The 21,370-nt window shown below is 39.5% G+C and overlaps 1 protein-coding gene across 2 annotated transcripts in view; it reads right to left on the bottom strand.

The window, feature by feature from the left end:
* Positions 1–733: 733 nt before the first annotated feature.
* The window catches only part of LOC144599639 (SH2/SH3 adapter protein Nck1-like), a 136,992-nt gene continuing 116,355 nt past the window's right edge, over positions 734–21,370 (bottom strand). For both annotated transcript variants that reach the window (XM_078410779.1, XM_078410781.1), the window contains 2 exons: positions 5,186–5,898; positions 734–2,718 (listed from right to left, as the gene is read on the bottom strand). In XM_078410779.1, coding sequence (XP_078266905.1) covers positions 2,524–2,718; positions 5,186–5,898 — 908 coding nt within the window. In that variant the 3' untranslated portion in view covers positions 734–2,523. The remainder of the gene's footprint in view (positions 2,719–5,185; positions 5,899–21,370) is intronic.

The following is a 21,370-nucleotide window of genomic DNA, read 5'->3' as shown; positions in this document are numbered from 1 at the left end:
CAATTTATCTTCAGATTACTATTTTCAGTCCTCCTTTACTGAATCACCTCTCAGTATAGCAACACTGACTGTCACCTAATTCAGCATCTTTTCTATCTTCGCACTTTCTCATTAACAATGTTAAATCTACTTATCATCACAATTTGAAAAATGCTGCTCTAATGACACTCCTTCCATCCCCACAGCTTAATTTTCCAAAACTAAATTCAGAAATTCTCCACCTCTTGTTGGGTTTCTTAGATACTGGTTAAAATTTTCTTCACAATTCAAAATGAGCAATTATGCACTGACTGTCCTAATTAATATAGGTTAATTGAGATCTCCCACCACCATTGCCCATCATTGAGAAAAACATTTATATCACCATTGGTCAGTTCAGAATTCTGTAATGCATTCCCAACAATGCAATTGCCTTTGTTTTATAGTTCATCCGAGATAGCCACATGTTTTCTAACACAATTGCTTCTTACTAAAGAATGTTTCCTTAACCAATATAGCTACCATCCCTCATTTTTATTTATCCCTCTTTCTCATTACAACCATGTAACCAAGGATGTGAAGCTGTCAGTCCATCAACCATATTTCTATGCCAAATCTATCAATACTTTGTCTCAGTGTCGTCAATCCATCGGCCGCTTTCACTCATGCATTCTTATGGCATTAACATTAAAAACAAACAAGTTTGATACAAATTCAGGAAAGCATCAGAAACAATATTAGGAGATGACTTAGAAACTTTATTGGATTTTATAATAACCGAACACAAATCATACTTGGAAATAAGTTGCTAAAAGCATGTAGGATATTTGCTGCACTAAACAGCAAAAAAATAATTTGACTTCACAGTATCTTATGGTTTCTTTACAGTTATTTTCAACACTAAAGAGGGATATATGCATATGATAATTTCAATACAAAAACAGTGGATTAGAAACGATATGCGATTGGTTTTGAGTTTATATACCCAAACACCAGTTTATACTCAACAACTTTTTTTATTCTATAGGATTACAACAATAATGAACATCAAAAGACCAGGGCTCAGAACCCCTTGGGTTGACTAAAATTCAATATATAAAAATATGATCCAACATCTCTCATTAGGGGTTCCCTTGAATTATCTTTATCAGAGAAGCACTGAATTAGATTAGAAATTCGTGTCAGCATATGCTGCTATATAATTTCTTTTTATCTCGACTTCCAACCAGATTCTGGCCTCTGGTCTTTACGTTACACAGGACAAACTACAACATTTTTCTCCTCGATGCTTGGGTACAACTTCCTGCATTAATGACATCTTAAAACAGTACAAATACATATTACTGCCTTGAATGAATCTGATAACCATGGGATGAGCTTGAAATATAAATTAAAGATAAATAATCATTCAAATTTCTGACAACTCAGACACAGCTTTTCTAGTGATGCTATAAAGTGATCTGTGTAGTACACAAGTTACGTGTTATCTTATTAATGTCTGAGTAATTGCCTGTGTTCACCTCTCCTTGCAATACAACAGTTTACCTGCACTGACCAGGATGCACAACATATAATGGCCTATGTACAATTATAGGTGCAGGGATCTATAGTTACGCAAATGCACGCATTTGTGACAAACAAAAAAATTATATAATCAGTGACAGTGGAATATCTCTTAAAAGGAATTATTGTTTACAACTATGACAAAATTAACAGGACAAAACATTGTGTATCTTTACTATCCCAAACCTGCATCCCAAATTATAAAACAAAGCATTGAAATTAAGCCTGTAATCAACCATGGCAGAACAATTCAAAGCAGCTCTGTTGCAAACAACCTAGAAGATACGTAGAAATTTTAAACATTTAAAAGGTATCTTTGAAGCCACATGCCAATGCAGGACCTACCAAAGTGTGATTTAACTGTAACTAATCATTATAGTTTTACACCGCCTTTGGCTTGAAATATTGTAAGGCAAAATCTGGTATGTCCACATTTTATAGCATTTATTTTGATGCAGCTTGCACCTAAAATAATTCCAACCCAATTAAACCACAGCTGATTGATATTACTTGTAAATAATTGAGAAAAGGCAAGTGAGTTTTCCAACTGCACAATGCACAAAACCTCACATTTCACACATTACAATCTAGTCAAAGTTCTAAAGCACAGAAATAATCAAAGATCTGCAATGTGAATTAAACAGCTTACTGCCATTTAGCAGGTGGAATACAAAAAGATTTAAGATCATTGGAGAAATTGGAAGCAACTGTTGATAAATGGCAAGTGTAGGCAGTATATTCACGAGAAGCAATTCTACCAAAGCAAGGCACAAAAAAATTACAAACAAGAAAAGCTATTGAAAATTAAACAGCAGTACTATCCAATTGGGACAATCGGTAAAATTGAAAAAAATAAAAGCTGATCTGTTTTAGGTCATTATTGCCGTCAAATCTCAATTGTTGACTTTCCTTGCCTCCGTTGTTTAGTTTCTTTTATTAACTGCAAGAACAATCCGGTTCATTGTATCTTTCCTTTCTCCATTAAGATAAAGGCTTCACCAAAAACAATTTATCTCCAAGGTCACTTGTGAAAATTGGCGCCTTTTTGTAATGTTCCACTAAATCTTCCATGCTGTCAAACTTTCGTTGTCCAATGCAGTAGAGGCCTTGCTTCAACTGCACCTTGAAGTGCTTATTTTTATTTTGGGCCTTCAAGGACACAGAGAAGTCATTGGGCTGTGAAAGAAGTGAAAAGCAAACTTAATTAGGCTTTTAAATATTCATTTTGATAATTGGCTACTATCTTGTACTGCACACTGCAAACACAATCACATTAGAGTATCAATAGTCAAGGGTGTTTTGTTGTCATGTGTCCCAGATGGAATGATGAAATTAGACAATAGGCAATAGGTGCAGGAGTAGGCCATTCGGCCCTTCGAGCCAGCACCACCATTCAATGCGATCATGGCTGATCATTCCCCGTTCCTGCCTTCTCCTCATACCCCCTGACTCTGTTATCCTTAAGAGCTCTATCTAGCTCTCTATTGAATGCATTCAGAGAATTGGCCTCCACTGCCTTCTGAAGCAGAGAATTCCACAGATTTACAACTCTCTGACTGAAAAAGTTTTTCCTCATCTCCGTTCTACATGGCCTACCCCTTATTCTTAAACTGTGGCCCCTGGTTCTGGACTCCCCCAACATTGGGAACATGTTTCCTGCCTCTAACGTGTCCAACCCCTTAATAATCTTATATGTTTCAATAAGATCCCCTCTCCCCTTCTAAATTCCAGTGTATACAAGCCTAGTCGCTCCAGTCTTTCAACATTTGACAGTCCCGCCATTCCGGGAATTAACCTAGTAAACCTACGCTGCACGCCCTCAATAGCAAGAATATCCTTCCTCAAATTTGGAGACCAAAACTGCACACAGTACTCCAGGTGCAGTCTCACTAGGGCCCTGTACAACTGCAGAAGGACCTCTTTGCTCCTATACTTAACTCCTCTTGTTATGAAGGCCAACATTCCATTGGCTTTCTTCAGTACCTGCTGTACCTGCATGCTTCCTTTCAGTGACTGATGCATTAGGACACCCCGATCTCATTGTACATCCCCTTTTCCTAACTTGACACCATTCAGCTAATAATCTGCCTTCCTATTCTTACAACCAAAGTGGATAACCTCACACTTACCCACATTAAACTGCATCTGCCATGCATCCGCCCACTCACACAAACTGTCCAAGTCACCCTGCAACCTCATAGCATCTTCCTCACAGTTCACACTACCACCCAGCTTTGTATCATCTGCAAATTTGCTAATGGTACTTTTAATCCCTTCATCCAAGTCATTAATGTATATTGTAAATAGCTGCGGTCCCAGCACCGAGCCTTTCGATACCCCACTAGCCTGGCATTCTGAAAGGGACCCATTTATCCCCACTCTTTGCTTTCTGTCTGCCAAACTATTTTCTATCCATGTCAGTACCTTACCCCCAATACCATGTGCTCTAATTTTGCCCACTAATCTCCTATGTGGGACCTTGTCGAAGGCTTTCTGAAAGTCGAGGTACACCACATCCACCGGCTCTCCCCTGTCAATTTTCCTAGTTACATCCTCAAAAAATCCCAGAAGATTAGTCAAGCATGATTTCCCCTTCGTAAATCCATGCTGACGCAGAACAATCCTGTTACTGCTATCCAAATGCTCCGCAATTTCGTCTTTTATAATTGACTCCAGCATCTTCCCCACCACTGATGTCAGACTAACTGGTCTATAATTTCCCGTTTTCTCTCTCCCTCCTTTCTTAAAAAGTGGGATAACATTAGCTACCCTCCAATCTACAGGAACTGATCCTGAATCTATAGAACATTGGAAAATGATTACCAGTGCGTCCACAATTTCAAGAGCCACCTCCTTAAGTACCCTGGGATGCTGACATGCAGATCAAGAGAGGAAATAATATTCCATAATATCACAGTCCAAATTCTTATTTTCACGGAAGATAGACAAAATGCTGGAGTAACTCAGCGGGACAGGCAGCGTCTCTGGAGAGAAGGAATGGGTGGTGTTTTGGGTCGAGACCCTTCTTCAAACAGAAAGTCACGGGAAAGGGAAACGAGAGATATAGGTGATGATTTAGAGAGATACAGAGCAAATGAATGAAAGATATGCAAAAAAGTAACAATGATAAAGGAAACAGGCCACTGTTAGCCGTTTGCTAAGTGAGAACGAAAAGCTGTGCGACTTGGTGGGGGAGGGATGGAGAGAGAGGGTTACTTGAAATCTATATTCAAGATTTCTCTTGAACCTAAATATCCCTACTCAAATTGCCCATATCATGGCCAGCAACCATTTTGTTGTCATGGTTCAATTCACGGAGAGGAAACAGAGACTCCCAATACTATTACCAGTATATTCCAAGTTGGGAATGGGAAAAACATTGCAATGTGCTTAAATTACAAAGTATATTTTTCATATAGGTATTTTAGAATATTATGGTAAAATTCCAATAAATCCAGATTTATCTAACAATACAGAAATCTGGGTACCAAACGATTTATACAATTGCAGCAACTCTTTGTAATCTTTTTCAGATCACAATCCATGGTAAATAAAGGATATTAATGCCACAGACTAAATTAGGATTATTGGACTGCAATTTGGACCAAGGTCAGAATTCAAAAATAGCTAATCCTTTACTTACTGATGACTCGCTGTCTCGAATTATAAAATCTCCATCAACGCCTCGTTCATTCAGAGCCATTTCTCCTTGATGCCTTGTAATCTTTCCATAATACCAGGGGCTACCAGCAAACCTGCCAGTAGTTGCTGCTCCTATGTAGTCACATTGAGGTGGCGTTGGACCAATACTGTTGACTGGTGGTGATGTTGGGACAATATTCACATAGTTCTTCGGTACCAGCCCTACTTGACCATCAGCTTTCCTGCACTTCCACCATTCTGGATCATTTTCTGGTTTCTCAATTACATCCATCACCTCGCCCTTCTCGAAATTAAGCTCCTCCTCATTTGAAGAACTGAATGGATACAGAGCCTGCACCACGTGCAGAACTTTTGCATTGTGTGCATTGATTACAACCGCTAGTCTCTCTGTTAATGAGCCCACAGGTTCAACAGTAGTGCCCTCTGGTTCCTCCGTAACATAATTTGAAGGAAACCAACCACTTTGTCCATTGTAGCCACCTCTCCACCATCCATCGCTGCATTTTTCCATGACGGTAACTTTGGTCCCTTTAACCAAGGAAAGCTCATCATCTCTCTCTGCTGCGTAGTTGAATTTCACATAAGCAGGAGCATTCAAGTCATAGAGGCGTTCGCCATTGTCAGCATAACCATCAGTATCTGCATTGGACGCTGTGTCTCGAATGCTTGGTTTCCGCTTCACTTTTCCAATTCCTTTAAAACAAAAAGAGATAAAGTATTATTGCACTGGTTAAGAATCCAAGCCCATAAATGAATAAAATCATGTAATGCATCAACCATGACTGTACGGCTATGGTGTGAACACAAAAGGGATTCTAGACATTATTCGATGAGGACCGTTTTGTGGACCATGTACAAATGACTAGCTGACCACCTTAACTGTAATTACCAAACTACCAATCCTCCTCTCTCCACCCCCCCCAAGAAAAAGCTGTATAGAAAATCTTTACTACAGAACTTTCAACGCCAATTCCACTATTTTTGAATATTGGCTGATGGAATCAGTTGTCCTTTTCTTATTTGCCATCTGTAAATTCCTTCAATGATCTACCTTGTCTATTATTGTAGTATCTTGCCTATACCAGCCATCTCTCTGAAAATAACCAGACTATGAAGGAAATTTTAGTTTAACATAAGCCTCATTGGTTGTTGATCACCCTATCTAATGGGGAAAATAAAATTATAAGAAAAATGGAGACCGATTCAAAAGACACTGGTGTTAGGGAAAATATTTCTGTTCGGAGCTCAAAAAGCTAACTTGATCAGTCATTTAGAAGTCATATCATTGCTTCTTTAATTTACTTGTACAACCAAATCTCCAAGTTATTACGAAATAGTTGCACTTAGTCGCACAGCTTTAACAAGGCCACATTTTGACATTGTTCCTGGGATCTTCTAATGAACATGTGTTGGAACTTGCCCCATTTATAATAGTTTCCAAAGAGAAAAACTTAAACTCTGTCCAAATTGGCAAAGTTCAAGTTGCAGCATATCCATGTACTGAAATATTTCACAAGTCATTAAACAGAAAAATATATGGAACAAATTTGACCAAATTTGATGAACATGGCTAAATTGGGCTCTGATATTAGCTTTATTTCTCACCAGACATAATTTGGTCTCGGACAAATTGAAATTTCTATTGGCATAAAACCAGAAGAATCTACAATGGCATAGTGATTTTAAAAAACACATTTATCAACATGAAAGCTTCATTAATGCCATTTTAACTGATTTGTGCCTGTTTTAACTTCACTATTTTTGTTGTATGTGTTCATCCAGATCAAAAACGACCCTGCTACAATTCCCAGTCTTTCCTCTTCCAGATGAAGAATGCGTGATCATTTTATTAATGTCCAAACTGCCACAGTTGCCAACAATTCAGTAATTGAGTAATATTTGAAATTCTGCCCACTTCTTCCAGCATTAACGTTCCAAGTAGACAGCGTGTCCAGTATCGCCTTCTGTTTCTAGTTTCATCTGCCTTGTACTCCACCTACAATTCACAAATGTAAAATAAAAACTACTACTTTTAATTTGGATGGAATCTGTACTTTGTGCATTGGCCTTGTACCAACTCATTTTGCAGCTTCTTATTACGAATGAAAGCACACACATTTCAGCCTTCTTTTTGCATCGCACCCATTCCAATTAAGCCTGTAAGACGGCTAGCAGACATGTGCAAAAAATGCTAGAAGGAGAATCAGAGTCTTCAGAGATGGAATCAGTGAGTTGAGACGACAAAATGTTTGCTTCAGTTATTTTTTTTATTACTCAGTCACAGAACAGCACAATTGACGGATATTGGTCAAATAAGGAGAATAAAGGATCAAGCATAATTTACTCCTGCCATCTTTACACGGGGCTGTAACATATGAAGTCAAAAATAGTTCACCAACAAGACTCTCGCAAATAAAGACATTTGAATAATGTAAAATATACAACATGGACAACCTCGTGAATTCAATATGTAAAAGGAAATGAGCAAAAATAAAAAATACATTGACCAGTCATTATTTGACCCACCAGAAGTAGCATAAGAATGAAATTTAAAATTAAATCTTCCTTCAATCTAATTATGAATGGCATAATACCTTTTATTCAGTAGAATGATTTACAATGAATCGTCTAATTAGGATATTAACACCCCAGCATATCTACTGGGCTACTTAGACGATTCATTGTAGCCTTAATTGAACTGCATTTAAAATTGTTACCCAGTTACTCTAGTTCATCACTACTTTTTAGCCACCATCTATTGCTTCAGAAATAGCATCGGAACAACATTTTTGATTTATACAAAATCTAATACTTTCAGTACAACAAAGACATTTCTATTCCACATTTCGACATAGATAACTTTTGAACCCAACATCTGCACATTTGTTTTCTACAATGTCGACAATGGAAAAATTGATCAGGAGGTGATGATTGAAATGGAGGATACATCCTCATTGACAACAAAATGAGTCATATCTGCCAGAGGCAAGCAAAAGATTAATGTTACATATCAAATCGTCAGCTTTGCCAGACGCAGGTTCAAACTGCATGTTCTGTTTGGACATTTGAAACAACAAAACACGTGTTAATTTGGAATTATGTCCTTTACTTGGAGGCACTCAAATGAAAGGCAGAAATACCATTTAATTTTCTTCAAATCTGAAATCAAGCAACATGGCACAAATGTAACACTTAAGCGAACAGGACCCAAGTTGTAAGACATTCGAACAATAAAATGTCACATGTACATTTGTTTTCCCTTGCTTGGTTGAACTTCTCAATGTTTGAGAATATTAAGTAAATTCAACCCAATCATGCATTGAATAACTGTCCCTTGCACGTGTGTAAAGTGATTTGATGACTGATTCTCACTGACAATTATAGTCACGGCAATGTGAAGGCCTCCAAAAAGGATGTCAAATCCAAATACTGTAACTAAAATCAGTTGTAGGAGGGTTGAAACTGGAGAGGTAGGATGGCGTAACCAGAGTAGGTGGTCAGAAATTGGAAGGAGTGAAGGGAAGGTAGAGGTTAGGACCAGTAAGTCTCCAAGGAAAGACAGACAAGGAGAGGTGAAGGAATACGGTGATGCTGATGGGCTGAAGTGTGCTTATTTCCATGCAAGTAGTATTGTGCTGATGAACTTGGAGCCTGGATCAATGCTTGAACCGGCAGATCCCAGAACTTCTCCAGAAGTCAATATATCAACATGTAGTGAAATATAACAAACTGTAAACAATGAGTCTCGACACATTGAATACATAAAACATGTAATGGCTGCTCATTTTGTACACAGAAGTCACACTCAAGGAGCTTGACCACACATCTTTCCATTTAGTTATCAAAGGCCATACAGACATTAGCTCATTCCAATGCTTTTTAGAACACAATACCATTTTGATATAGAATACTATGGAATAATTGGATATTTGTTTAGTTTAGTTTCAAAATACAGCGCAGAAACAGGCTCTTCGGCCCGAGTCCGCATCGACCAGCAACCTCTGTACACTAACGGTATCCTACACACACTAGGGCCAGTTTTACATTTATTGGCGAGCCAATTAACCTACGAACCTGTACATCTTTGGAGTGTGGGAGGAAACTGAAGTTCTCTGAGAAAACCCACATGGTCACAGGGAGAATGTACAAACTCACTACAGACAATACCCGTAGTCAGGATTGAACCCATGACTTTGGTGCTGCAAGGCAGCAACTCTACCGCTGCACCACTGTGCAACAAACCTATTTTCTTGTTCACTGGGAACATAGGCCCCACCAATAAACATTGATTTTAGCATGCTTCTGCTTCCTGGGAATTACCTCAGCTGCAGTGACTATTAAAAACTTAACATGCAGGATAATAACTAGATTTGAATGCATTGCACACAAGCGACAGCAAGTGAAATTTTAAACTGCACATTAAAGGAAAGGCGACAAATTACCTTTATTCCAACTGAACACACAAATCAGCAATCAAGGTATAAGAATTGCCAAAATTATTGAAGATATCAAGACAAGTGGAGAATGGTTTTATATATATGTGTGTATTATTTCTATGCAGAACATAGATGCTTAGAAGACATGCATTCATAAACATGGATAAGAAGCATTTCCTATTGGAAAACAGAGTTTGGACTATGATGAGGATTTGGTTGAACAGTTAACATTCTCAAAAATATTAATACAAGTTCACCAGGAAATCACATGGCATAAAAATGTAAGACTTGAAAAACTCAGGCTGTTTTTCTTAACATAATATATGCAAGGTGAACAGAATTAGGTATTTAATGTTAAAGATATAGAATACAGCAATATATAAAGGCTTCCCATCGGCTGCACGACCCAGAATAAAGGTTATGCATTTGCATGTAATTTAGGTCAGAAGATTGGATTTTTCTTTCCCCCACACAGATACTGAGTAGCCATGGAATATGCAGTATTGCGATCGGTGCAGAAAAAATGTCAACAAAGGTTTCAATGGTCTTTTATTATCACGTGTATCAATTAAGGTACAGTGATATGCGAATTGCCATATGAAAAAAAGCACACTACTACATAAAAGTTAACTTATGAATTGGTTACATATATAAATCAACGAACATGGCCCAAATCACAGAACATGTACATTTGGGGTTTTTAACATTTCTTATTTTTAAAGGTTTGCCCTAAAAATGAAACCTCTTAATTTTGATGTATTGCAATTGCCACCAGTTTTGACATGAGAAATCATTGCAAAAGCTGTACTCTCTGAACTCAGTTTCCAATGTAAAAGTGGCAGGAAGCAAATAATAATAATAATAATAATGTATTTTATTTATATAGCGCTTTTCATATACTCAAAGACACTTTACAGAGATTTAGAGAACATAGGGAAATGAATAAATAAATAAATAAGTAAATAAATAAACGAACAGAGAAAGGAGACAGAAGGTGAGGTGACCTTTAGTGGTTGAAGGCAGTACTGAACAGGTGAGACTTCAGCGATGTTTTGAATGTGGTGAGTGTGGAGGAGTCTCTAACGTTTTGGGGTAGTGAGTTCCATAGGGTGGGAGCAGCGATGGAGAAAGACCTGTCCCCCCAGGATCCGAGTTTGGTCCGGATGTGGGGGGATAGGAGATTGGCAGCAGCAGAGGGGAGGGTGCAGGTGGGAGTGTGCCTGTGGAGGAGGTCGGTCAGGTAGGATGGGGCCAGGTTATGGAGGGCTTTGTAGGTTATGAGGAGGATTTTGTACTGGATTCTCTGGGGGATGGGGAGCCAGTGGAGTTTATAAAGGACGGGGGTGATATGATCACGGATCGGGGTGTGGGTGAGTAGACGGGCAGCGGAGTTTTGAATGTATTGAAGTTTACTGATGATTTTTGAGGGTGTGCCATAGAGGAGGCTGTTGCAGTAGTCCAGACGGGAGGTGATGAAGGCGTGGATGAGGGTTTCTGCAGCTGTGGAGGAGAGGGATGGACAGAGACAGGCAATGTTTTCCACAACTCTGTCAACGAGTGCTACGCACACCCAACCCTCCCCCTATGGGACATGCACGATCTTTCATGTGTCTAAGCACAGTAACCACTGCAGTAGATTTCATTTGCTCAAAACATTGTTTAATACATGCTAATAAATACTCAGCTTCAAATCCATGGGAGTAAATTATATAAAGTTCTGTAATTAAATTTACTTCACGATGTGCCAATCCAAACCAGTCATAGAGTCATAGAGTCCTACAGCACAGAAAGAGTCCTACAGCACAGAAAGAGGCCCTTCGGCCCATCGTGTCCGCGCCGCCCGTTACCAAACACAGTCTAATTTTAATCCCATTTTCCCGCATTTGGACCGTAGCCCTGAATGTTGTAGCATTTCAAGTGCCCATCCAAATGCCTCTTAAACGTTGTGAGTGTTCCCGCCTCCACCACCACCCCAGGCAGTGAGTTCCAGACTCCAACCACCCTCTGGGTGAAAAAGTTCTTTCTCACATCCCCCCAAAACCTCCCTCCCTTTACCCTGTATTTATGTTCCCTTGTTGTTGAACCTTCCACCAGTGGAAGAAGTTCCCCGCCATCTACTTTATCTATGCCCCTCATGATCTTGTACACCTCGGTCATGTCCCCTCTCAGCCTTCTCTGCTCCAGGGAAAACAACCCCAGTCTGCTCAGTCTCTCCTCATAGCCGAGGCCCTTCATCCCTGGCAGCATCCTGGTGAATCTCCTCTGCACCCTCTCCAAAGCTATCACATCCTTTCTATAATGTGGTGACCAGAACTGTACACAATACAGTGTACCAAGGTTACAGGGAACTTTCATCTCCATTCACAGTACACTGGCAGTTTGGCTTCAGTTGCCCAGCAACTATCTAGTTTGGCACAGAAATAAGTCAGGATTTCTTTCAGTTGAATGCGTCATATTATAACTATATATGTCGGGACTTGATGGCATAAAATGGACAGATGGCGAAAGGCAGGTGGTGTTAAAACGAACATAACGTCATTGATGAGAAATGAAACATTGAAATTTCTTGCCGCAACCAGTGCACTCAGCATAACTGCTGGCGAGACAATGACTATGACTCATCCTGCACATTTTATTCTCTGAAGCAAAACGTTGACACCAGAAACAAAGCAGGGTCTATATCAGTAAGACATAACTACGACAAATGTGATTTCTTTAGACTGGAGACTGTGAATGCTACGTGAGCAGTGTGCACTGTAGAAAAATCCTGCCAGATAATGGCCTAAAACCGTTCTTTCCACATAGATGCTTTGAAATTGAGCATTAATATCACTGGTCAGGAAAACAATCACATGAAGAACAAATTCTACCCGAAGCTGCAGATATTAGTATATGCTATCACTGCAGATTGCACAAATATTAATTCAGTTGGCGCCATTATCACGTAATGGTGCCACGACAAATTAATGACATGGCCAATTATTGAAGCATAACATTAACAGGCAGAATTTTGTTCTGCAGCTGGGCGAGTCCAGAAATATCTCAGGCAACATTTACAAAGGTGCAATCCAGGAGGACAGACAGTATTGTCTGCAAAGGTCTTTCATTGCAAAAGCAGCTCCATAAATCATTAGCTCAAGGTATTGGCATTGACAGCAATGGAGGTAAATCAGTATCCGGTAGAGTTAGAGGAAAGTAACATGCTTGTTACTCACAGAGATCAGAGTATTGGAGAGTACACAGGAAAGCACTCACTCCCAAAATTATACCCACCAACGTGAAGATTGTACTGGGTGTCAAAATGGTGGACTTTGTGCAATCTTGAATTAGATTATGAAATGGAAGACCACACCAAGGGGGGGACATTTACATGGAGTTTTACTGTAAATCTTTGCCACATGACTGCCAATGCTTCTTGAATTCACTCAGAAACCAGGTTGTTCCTTAAGGCACCCCCCATCCCCCATCCCATCCTATTCTACCTACAAACCTCCCTCTGGTCTTACATATCACTCCTAAACTTTTGACATATTTTTGTCTGCTTTTTGGCACCATTTTCTTCTCTAGCCTTTGTCCACCCATCTGCCAATCAGAAGCCCCTCAGCTGCATCCACCCATCACTTGCCAAGCTTTGATTTCCCCCACCTTTTTTCTGAGCTGTCTCTTTCTCTCCACCTCCACCCACCCCCCCCCCCCCCCCCCCCCCCCACACACACACACACACACACACACACACAATTACAATCAGTCTGAAGGGTCCTGACCCAAAATCTCACTTATCCATATCCTCCAGAGGTGCTGGATGACCTGTTGAGTTACTGCAGCACTTTGTGTTCTACACAAGATTCCAGCATCTGCAGTTCCTAGAGTCTCTGTTTCCTTTACTGGCTTATTGCATGATATGGTCAGTTTTCCTCAACCTGCCTATGTCAAAAAACATTCTCACCAAAGTACATCCAGGGCCTCAAAACAATCTTCAATTTTGAGTCAAGGAAAATGGAACCATTAAATAAAAACTGGAATTCTGGACCAGTTTTTCTTAAGGAAAGCACATTTTCCCCCAAACATGCATGAATTCCTGATTCAAATAAACTACAGTTGGAGCATTGCATTAATGTTATCTTTAGACTCCAGGCCATTCTATTTTTTTCTTCTGCAGAACCAAGTTGAAAATCAATAAAAAGAAAACACCCTGAACTTGTCAACTAAAAACTGGATTCATTATGAAGCTTCAAAGTACTTTGCTGAATTTTGAAACCAAATGAACTCAAATTGTTAAGACAGTGCTATCATTGTTTCAGTATTACTTGGTACAACTTACCTGAACTGTCATGAGTTTCCATCATTCACTGAAATCAAACCAAAGGATTGTTAGCAAGAGTAGAAAAAAATTGCAATTCAAATTACTACTGCAATTATTTTGTGCAAGTGGACTGTCTCGAGAGCATTGGTGCACAACATCCAATTCGTGAGACTTCAATCAAACTCACCCCAGAGCCTTCAATGAGATGGGATTGGAGGAAATTAATAATTTTTTAAAAATCACTTTCAACCATTTGTTCAGGTGTAAGCCCAGGTTGTTACATACTTTAAGAGGTAAAAATAATTTCAAGTAAATTACACAAAACCGCATCATATTTCCATGCATTTTAAATGATTATCGGCTTGTTGTCTGGTAGCAATCTGTTCAGAAGTTAGAGTCCCTGGAAACTGTGCACCAATGATTTAGAGGTTTACAATAACACAGGGATGAAGCGTTTTAAAAACCTTGTTAAACCAGACCTGGGATACTGTGAAACACCTTCAAGAAGGTCTTGACAGGAGTATAAATTCTGAAACCATGCTAAATCTCAAAATGTTATAAACAAGAAAGGAAACAGTGCATTGACAAGCAGGCTGATATGGTAATTGGCAGAGGATGGGCTTAGGGCTTTCGCAAACAATGTAAACCAATTAGTATTTTTGCCAAACTCCCAAGTTTGCCTTGCACCTGTCAGAAGCCTGTCAATCAGTGAGAGAGCAGTCCAGAGGAAGATCCAAATACATTACAAACTAAAAATGTTCCAAAGTCTGGCAAGCATCAGATCAAAGCGGCACGGTAGCACAGCGGTAGAGTTGCTGCTTTACAGCGAATGCAGCGCCGGAGACTCAGGTTCGATCCTGACTACGGGTGCTGCACTGTAAGGAGTTTGTACGTTCTCCCCGTGACCTGCGTGGGTTTTCTCCGAGATCTTCGGTTTCCTCCCACACTCCAAAGACGTACAAGTATGTAGGTTAATTGGCTGGGTAAATGTAAAAATTGTCCCTAGTGGGTGTAGGATAGTGTTAATGTACGGGGATCTCTGGGCGGCACGGACTTGGTGGGCCGAAAAGGCCTGTTTCCGGCTGTATATATATGATATGATGATGATAAATACAAGTTAGAAATAGGTCACATGCTCAAGTCAAGATTTGGATGCACCAAGCTGCCATTCTGAATTGGCTTTTAATGACACCTATAACTTAGTAGGAGAAAGTCCAAAGACGTACAGGTATGTAGGTTAATTGACTGGGTAAATGTAAAAATTGTCCCTAGTGTGTGTAGGATAGTGTTAATGTGCGGGGATCGCTGGGCGGCGCGGACTTGGTGGGCCGAATAGGCCTGTTTCCGCGCTGTATCTGAATAAAATAAAGTATGATGGCGATCTGCAAGGTTGTGACATTAGCCATCACTCAGGCACATTGCACAACCCTAACAACCTCACAAACCTACTTAGTAATGAACTACTGTGAACTTTTTATAGCTTGTACTATGTACTTCAGCTTGTACGATTATAGGCAGATTACCTAGTACAACTGATAATTTGTATTATTGCTTGTATATTTATTTGCTGTGTTGTCTTAATGTGGCTGTAAAGTTGAAGCAAGTAAGAATTTTATTGTTCTGTTCCCAGTGCACATGACAACTAAATGCTCTTGTCTCGAATTTTATAGATCATAATCTCATTTTAGTGTGTAGGAAGGAACTGCAGATGCAGGTTTGCACCAAAGATAGTCAAAGTGCTGGAGTAACTCAGCGAGCTAGGCAGCAACTCTGGAGAAAAATGATGAGTGATGTTTTGTGTCAGAAACATCGCCCATCCTTTTTCTCCAGTGATGCTGCCTGACCTGCTGAGTTACTCCAGCACTGTGTCCATCTCATTTTACAGTTCCTGATCTCAATTTCAAGATCAACAGCGTCAGATCTTAACCACCAGTTTAATTAAACACCGGCATTGGTAATAATTCTGTAATGGCCATTTGTCCTTTATCACTTGCTTGTACTATCTATTTCTGCATTCCATCCTCACAAATCTTCCCTCCACTTCACCTTTTCAAAGTTCCAACTCTTGATTTAAATCTTTTGTATCAGTTTCCAGTTCTGATGAAAAGCGTTCATTCTGTTTCATTACACAACTTGCCTACAATGCATTTCCAGCATTTTCTGCAGCAATTACAACTTAAAACAAAATGACCACGTTTTTGGCCACCTGCCCAAATGCCACCAGAAATGATCGTCCATTTCCATGATTGACGAGAAATAGTGCTTTAAAAGCTGCTTTAACAGTGGAATTATTGCAAGCATCCAACACTAAAATATTCTGTTACACCACGTTATTTATAAATGTGTCTCTTCTTTAATCCATTATTAATGAGAATTGTTTGGGTGGCTACATAAAGCTAATGCCAATACCTACGAGATAGTGCGCTATAACTCGTGAAGAATATCTTGACCATGGTGAAAAAATAGAAAATAGGTGGAGTAGGCCATTAGGCCCTTTCAGCCAGCACCGTCATTCAATATGATCATGGCTGATCATCCTAAATCAGTACCCTATTCCTGCTTTCTCCATATCTCTCGATTCAATGGGATATAACAACAAAATAACTTGAGCATAGGGAATTAAATGATGTATTGACCTCAATCTAGGAAATTGAAGGATAATCTAATTTGACATTTACAATGATAAAATTTGATAAAGCAGATACAGAAATCACATCTTCCCTGATGGGTGAATTTCAATACAAATAGACAAATGTAAAAAAAAGTGGGCCAATTTGCAGCAAAATCAAGAACTTAATTCATCCATGGGTCATGGAAATAAGGAATTTTCCACATGTTTGATTGCTACATTAATTAAGAATATGTCTGGTTATTTGATATTTGCATTATTACTAGATCAACAGATATCAAACATAGGATATGATAGTATAATGGTTACATTACTGAGATCCGATTAATCCAAAAAAATCAAATCTGATGATAATCCTTTGCAGAGGTACTAGTTCACATTCCACTGTAACATCTTGGAATTTTACATCAAATGAATCTCAAATTAAAAAGCTAGCCTTCGAAATAGTTATCATGAAACTACAAAATTCGGTAAGTTATTTTTATTCATTTTGGGTCAGACGAACGCCATCCCAGCCAAACTCTTATTTCAATCATGCCATCGTGAAGGAGTTATAGGAGCCTGAAAACAGTGCTTCTTACTTACTCCTATTGCTATGTTCACATGCTTCTTGAATAATTAATCAGTTGTGTGGCATCATTTTACAGTGCTTTAAATGTTTTCATTCTCTTTAAAAAGTTCAAAAGCATTGCTAATTGGCAGAACTGATGACAATTTTGGATTTCAAAAAACTTGAAATGGTCCCCGGCAATTTACTCAAATTTCAGCAAACACTAATTAAATGAGAAACTATTGTGAGATGTTTTTGTTTTTTTCAAAGTCTGCTCAGTTAACACACAACAGAAGGTTACTTGTGCTACAGAGAAGCCTAAAAAAGGTCTGGAGACAAAATACTGTGTGTTGCTTCAGTACACTGCCAAGGAAATGACTGAATCGCAAATAGTTTCTATTTGTTTTGAACATCACAGGGAGTAGGAAGGAAAAAAAGCTTGGGAGACAAGTCATTGCTCTCCACCTTTCCAGATTCTGGATCAAGATTTAGGCTGACAATCTAAATCTTTTACAAATATATTTCAGGATTACAGTTGAGATATTATCAATCAGCAGTGAAGGTGAGGGAATGGTAGAAGAAATAGCATAATCATAGCTTGCACTTGTATAGTTCCTGCCACACCTATAGAGCATGTTAAATGCAAAATGGTCACTCATTTCTGAACTGTTGTCCCAAACATCGTCCTGGGAATATCTGTCGGGCCAATATGTGAAAGAACCAACAAACACAGTGCTGAATAGAACTGCTTGGAGAAGACATTTGTTCAGATTGTGGCATGGGATTATTTATATACAGCTAAATGGATTAATGCCTAACAGATTTAGTCTTTCACCGTTGATTGACTTATTACAGGTCCACCACCGATTTTCCAGCACCCTTGGTTCCAGAGCCTTGCTGAATTATCCATTTTGCCGGGCCAGAGGGCACAGCTACGAGTGGGGTGGGGGGGGGGGGTGAAGGAAAGATACCGGCGTGCAAAGTCTGCCTTGGAAGTCAGCTACAGAAGCCAATCTGACGGCTCAAATTTGACCATTGCAACGCCGCCAGGCCAATGAGCTTTCATGGTCAGGTTAAGAATTCTGCACCTACAACAACTGGGATTTGAAAATGGTGCCAAATCTGGCGACTCTGTATACTGTCTCAGTGTGCTTCTACTACTATACACCTGTACTATATCTATTATGCTTATCTAAGATGTATCTAGATGCTTATGTATAGTGGTACTTGTACTGAATTGTACACAAAAATGAATTTCACTGTACCTCAGCACATGTGACAAATAAAGTACCATTGTACCATTAATCCGCCAAATAGACACCACCAAGAGATACAAACATAAAATGGAGAATAATCTGTTCATGGTTGGGGGGGAAACAAAGACTTACTTTGTTAGCTGTTAAAATGACACCCTTATATTCCTCGGCTTCCAATGAAACAAGCAATGACATGACTGTGAGACAAATACACTGAAACTGCGTGCTTTTCCATAGAAGTCAGGAATAAAGTTTCATACAAATTTCTGCATGACAGACATTGCCCAGAGCACAGAATAAGTTAGGCTCCAAAGCGTGACTACTTTCATCATCTGTATTACAAATCATGGAATTGAAGAGACTTCTGGATAGGCAAATAGATTTCTGCAGGTAATGGAGGGATATGGATTATGTGCAGCCAGATAAATGTTGGTTTTGGCATGATATTCGGCACAAACATTGTTGGCCGAAGGGGCTCTTCCACTGCTGTACTGTTTTATGTTCTTATATGAAGACCAAAGAGCAATATTCCCCAACCCCATTTCACAACTTTCAACTGGCAACTATTTTAAAAAAGTGTTCGGTGAATTATTTTTAAAATACTTGCCAATTAAAATAAGTAATGAAAGGACTGGAAATAAGTTCACTGCCAACTGCAGTAATATTGTGCAAATGTTGTCCAAGTTGTGTGCTCGGAGGGTTCAATTCTTTTGGTCACTCTGTAAAGCTGTTCAGTTTTTGAAAGGAACCACATCAGAAGATACCTCCAGACAGTGGTGTCATTTTTACTTATGCATGCCATAGACTTTGTGCTTGCTGATTAGCTACAAATTTGTTAAGTGCATCTCACAGAGATGCATTTGGCTTAAAGGATGGGTTGGCAGAATACAAAAGCATGAATAATAACCTCAAACCAAGGAGGCGACTTCATTAAATCGCTAAGAACTTGCCAATCGCAGACTTCAGCAAAGCCTTAAGTCGTCATTCTCACTCTTTCCTCTAATTTTTCCTCAGCACACACAACACACAAAGGCAGCACATCTTCCAGGAAGGGAAGAGTGAAGAGAGCTCGTTTCATACACTGCATTAATGGAAGTGACAGTAATAAATCAAAAGCTGGCCAGATGGAAAGATCTTGCAGATTCAATATTTATAAATATGGAACATTGATATTCCAAAAATGGTTATTTAACAGATGGCTTACAAACACAAGCATTCACTTCAGTTTCAGAGCGCTGCTTTGCGATGGATTTTGACTCACTGCTTATACCGAATCATTTCCACCACACTGAACATTTTGCATAAAATGAGAGAATTAAAAACATTCAACAAATGTAGGCTTCACCTAAAATCTTAGTTTCTCTTGCTAATTAGGACACTACACAGAATGGGCACTTTGATTAGTTGACCTCAATTTTCAATGGTATTTCCATATTGGACTTGAAAGTCCAGGTAAGGACTTATCACTCTAACTAGTCGAGTCATTTGACCCATGTCCCGTAGTTCTGCTCTTGTGCCTCTCCCACCCCCAAAACAGAAGGATAGAGTCTTCACCTTTCACCACACCAGCCTCTGCAACCAACACATCATCCTCTGACATTTGTCACCTCCAACGTGATCCCTCCGCAAGTCACATCTACCCATCCTCACCCTTTTCACCTTCCAGAGGCTGCTCTCTCCGCAACTCCTTGGTTCCCACATCCCAACCCACCTAAAACAGCCCCGCCCCAAGTACTTTCCCCTATAATTGCAGGAAATGTTACAATTGTCCCTATACCTTTCCCTCACCTCCATCCAGGGACCTTAGCAGTCATTCCAGGTGAAACAGATTTTCACGTGCACCTTATCCACTGCATCTGGTGTTACTGAAGAGTAGATTGAGCAACTGTTTCACCAATCGCATACACTCTGTCCGCCAAGGCCAGCAGAATTTCATGGATGCTATCCATTACAAGTCCTCTTCCCATTCCAATACTGATCTCTCTGTCCTTGTATTCCACTTGGTTAACTTACAACCTAACGGTATGATTGAATTCTCCAATTTTAGGTTACTACTACACAATCCTTCCCCCCTTCCCCCATTTAACCCCCCCCCCACACACACCGACAATTCCTTCCTCGATCTTCACAAATGGTAACTTTTCAATCCTTTTCTCCCACAACTTCTGTCTTTTTTATCTCTGGCCTTTGTCCAACTACATGCCTATCAAAAACATCTCATCTGTGTCAGCCAATCAACTCCCAGCTGCACCTTCCCTTCATCTCTTCCTGCTTTCATCTCCACCCCCCCCACCCCACAAATCAAAGAAGGGTCCTGACTCAAAAAGACACCTATCTATGTTCTCCTGAGATTCTGCTTGACCCGCTGAGCTACTCCAGCACTCTATTTTGTTTGATAGAAAGCTCTAATTCATAAAATAACATTAAGGGAGGTGTTCCACTAATCTTAGTGGAAAGTGTCCTCATTTCTTTTACAATCATTGATCAGCCATGATCACAATGAATGGCGGTGCTGGCTCAAAGGCCAGCACCGCCATTCATTGTGATCATGGCCGAATGGCCTCCTCCTGCACCTATTTTCAATGTTTCTAATCAATATTTTGCATTTGACAATGCTCTATTTACCTTGGACTGACTAAAACAAAAGTTAAATCTGAGTAAAATCTAAAATCCTTGGGTGATGATTCAGTACTAATACAAATGGCACCAAACAAATATAGGGTGAAATTCCCCTTTGCTTTATTGAATGGTGCACCTCTTAAATTTTCATCATGTTCCCATGTACTCATGCAATACTTCCATTATGCATGTCCATCAACCTTGAGGTAGTTAAATTACCATACAATACATTATGTGGAATTTCCCCACTGGGATTAAAAAACGTGAACAAAGCAATTTATACTAGTTACAGGCAGGATATTACAAGGAAAATTATTGCTTTGTTTTATTTCAACACGTGAGCATAGATTTCTAAAGGACCAATGCATTGGC

The sequence above is a fragment of the Rhinoraja longicauda genome, chromosome 13 (assembly GCF_053455715.1).
Source record: "Rhinoraja longicauda isolate Sanriku21f chromosome 13, sRhiLon1.1, whole genome shotgun sequence".
NCBI classification, from domain to species: Eukaryota; Metazoa; Chordata; class Chondrichthyes; order Rajiformes; family Arhynchobatidae; genus Rhinoraja; species Rhinoraja longicauda.
This window is presented reverse-complemented; position numbering and strand designations above follow the sequence as displayed.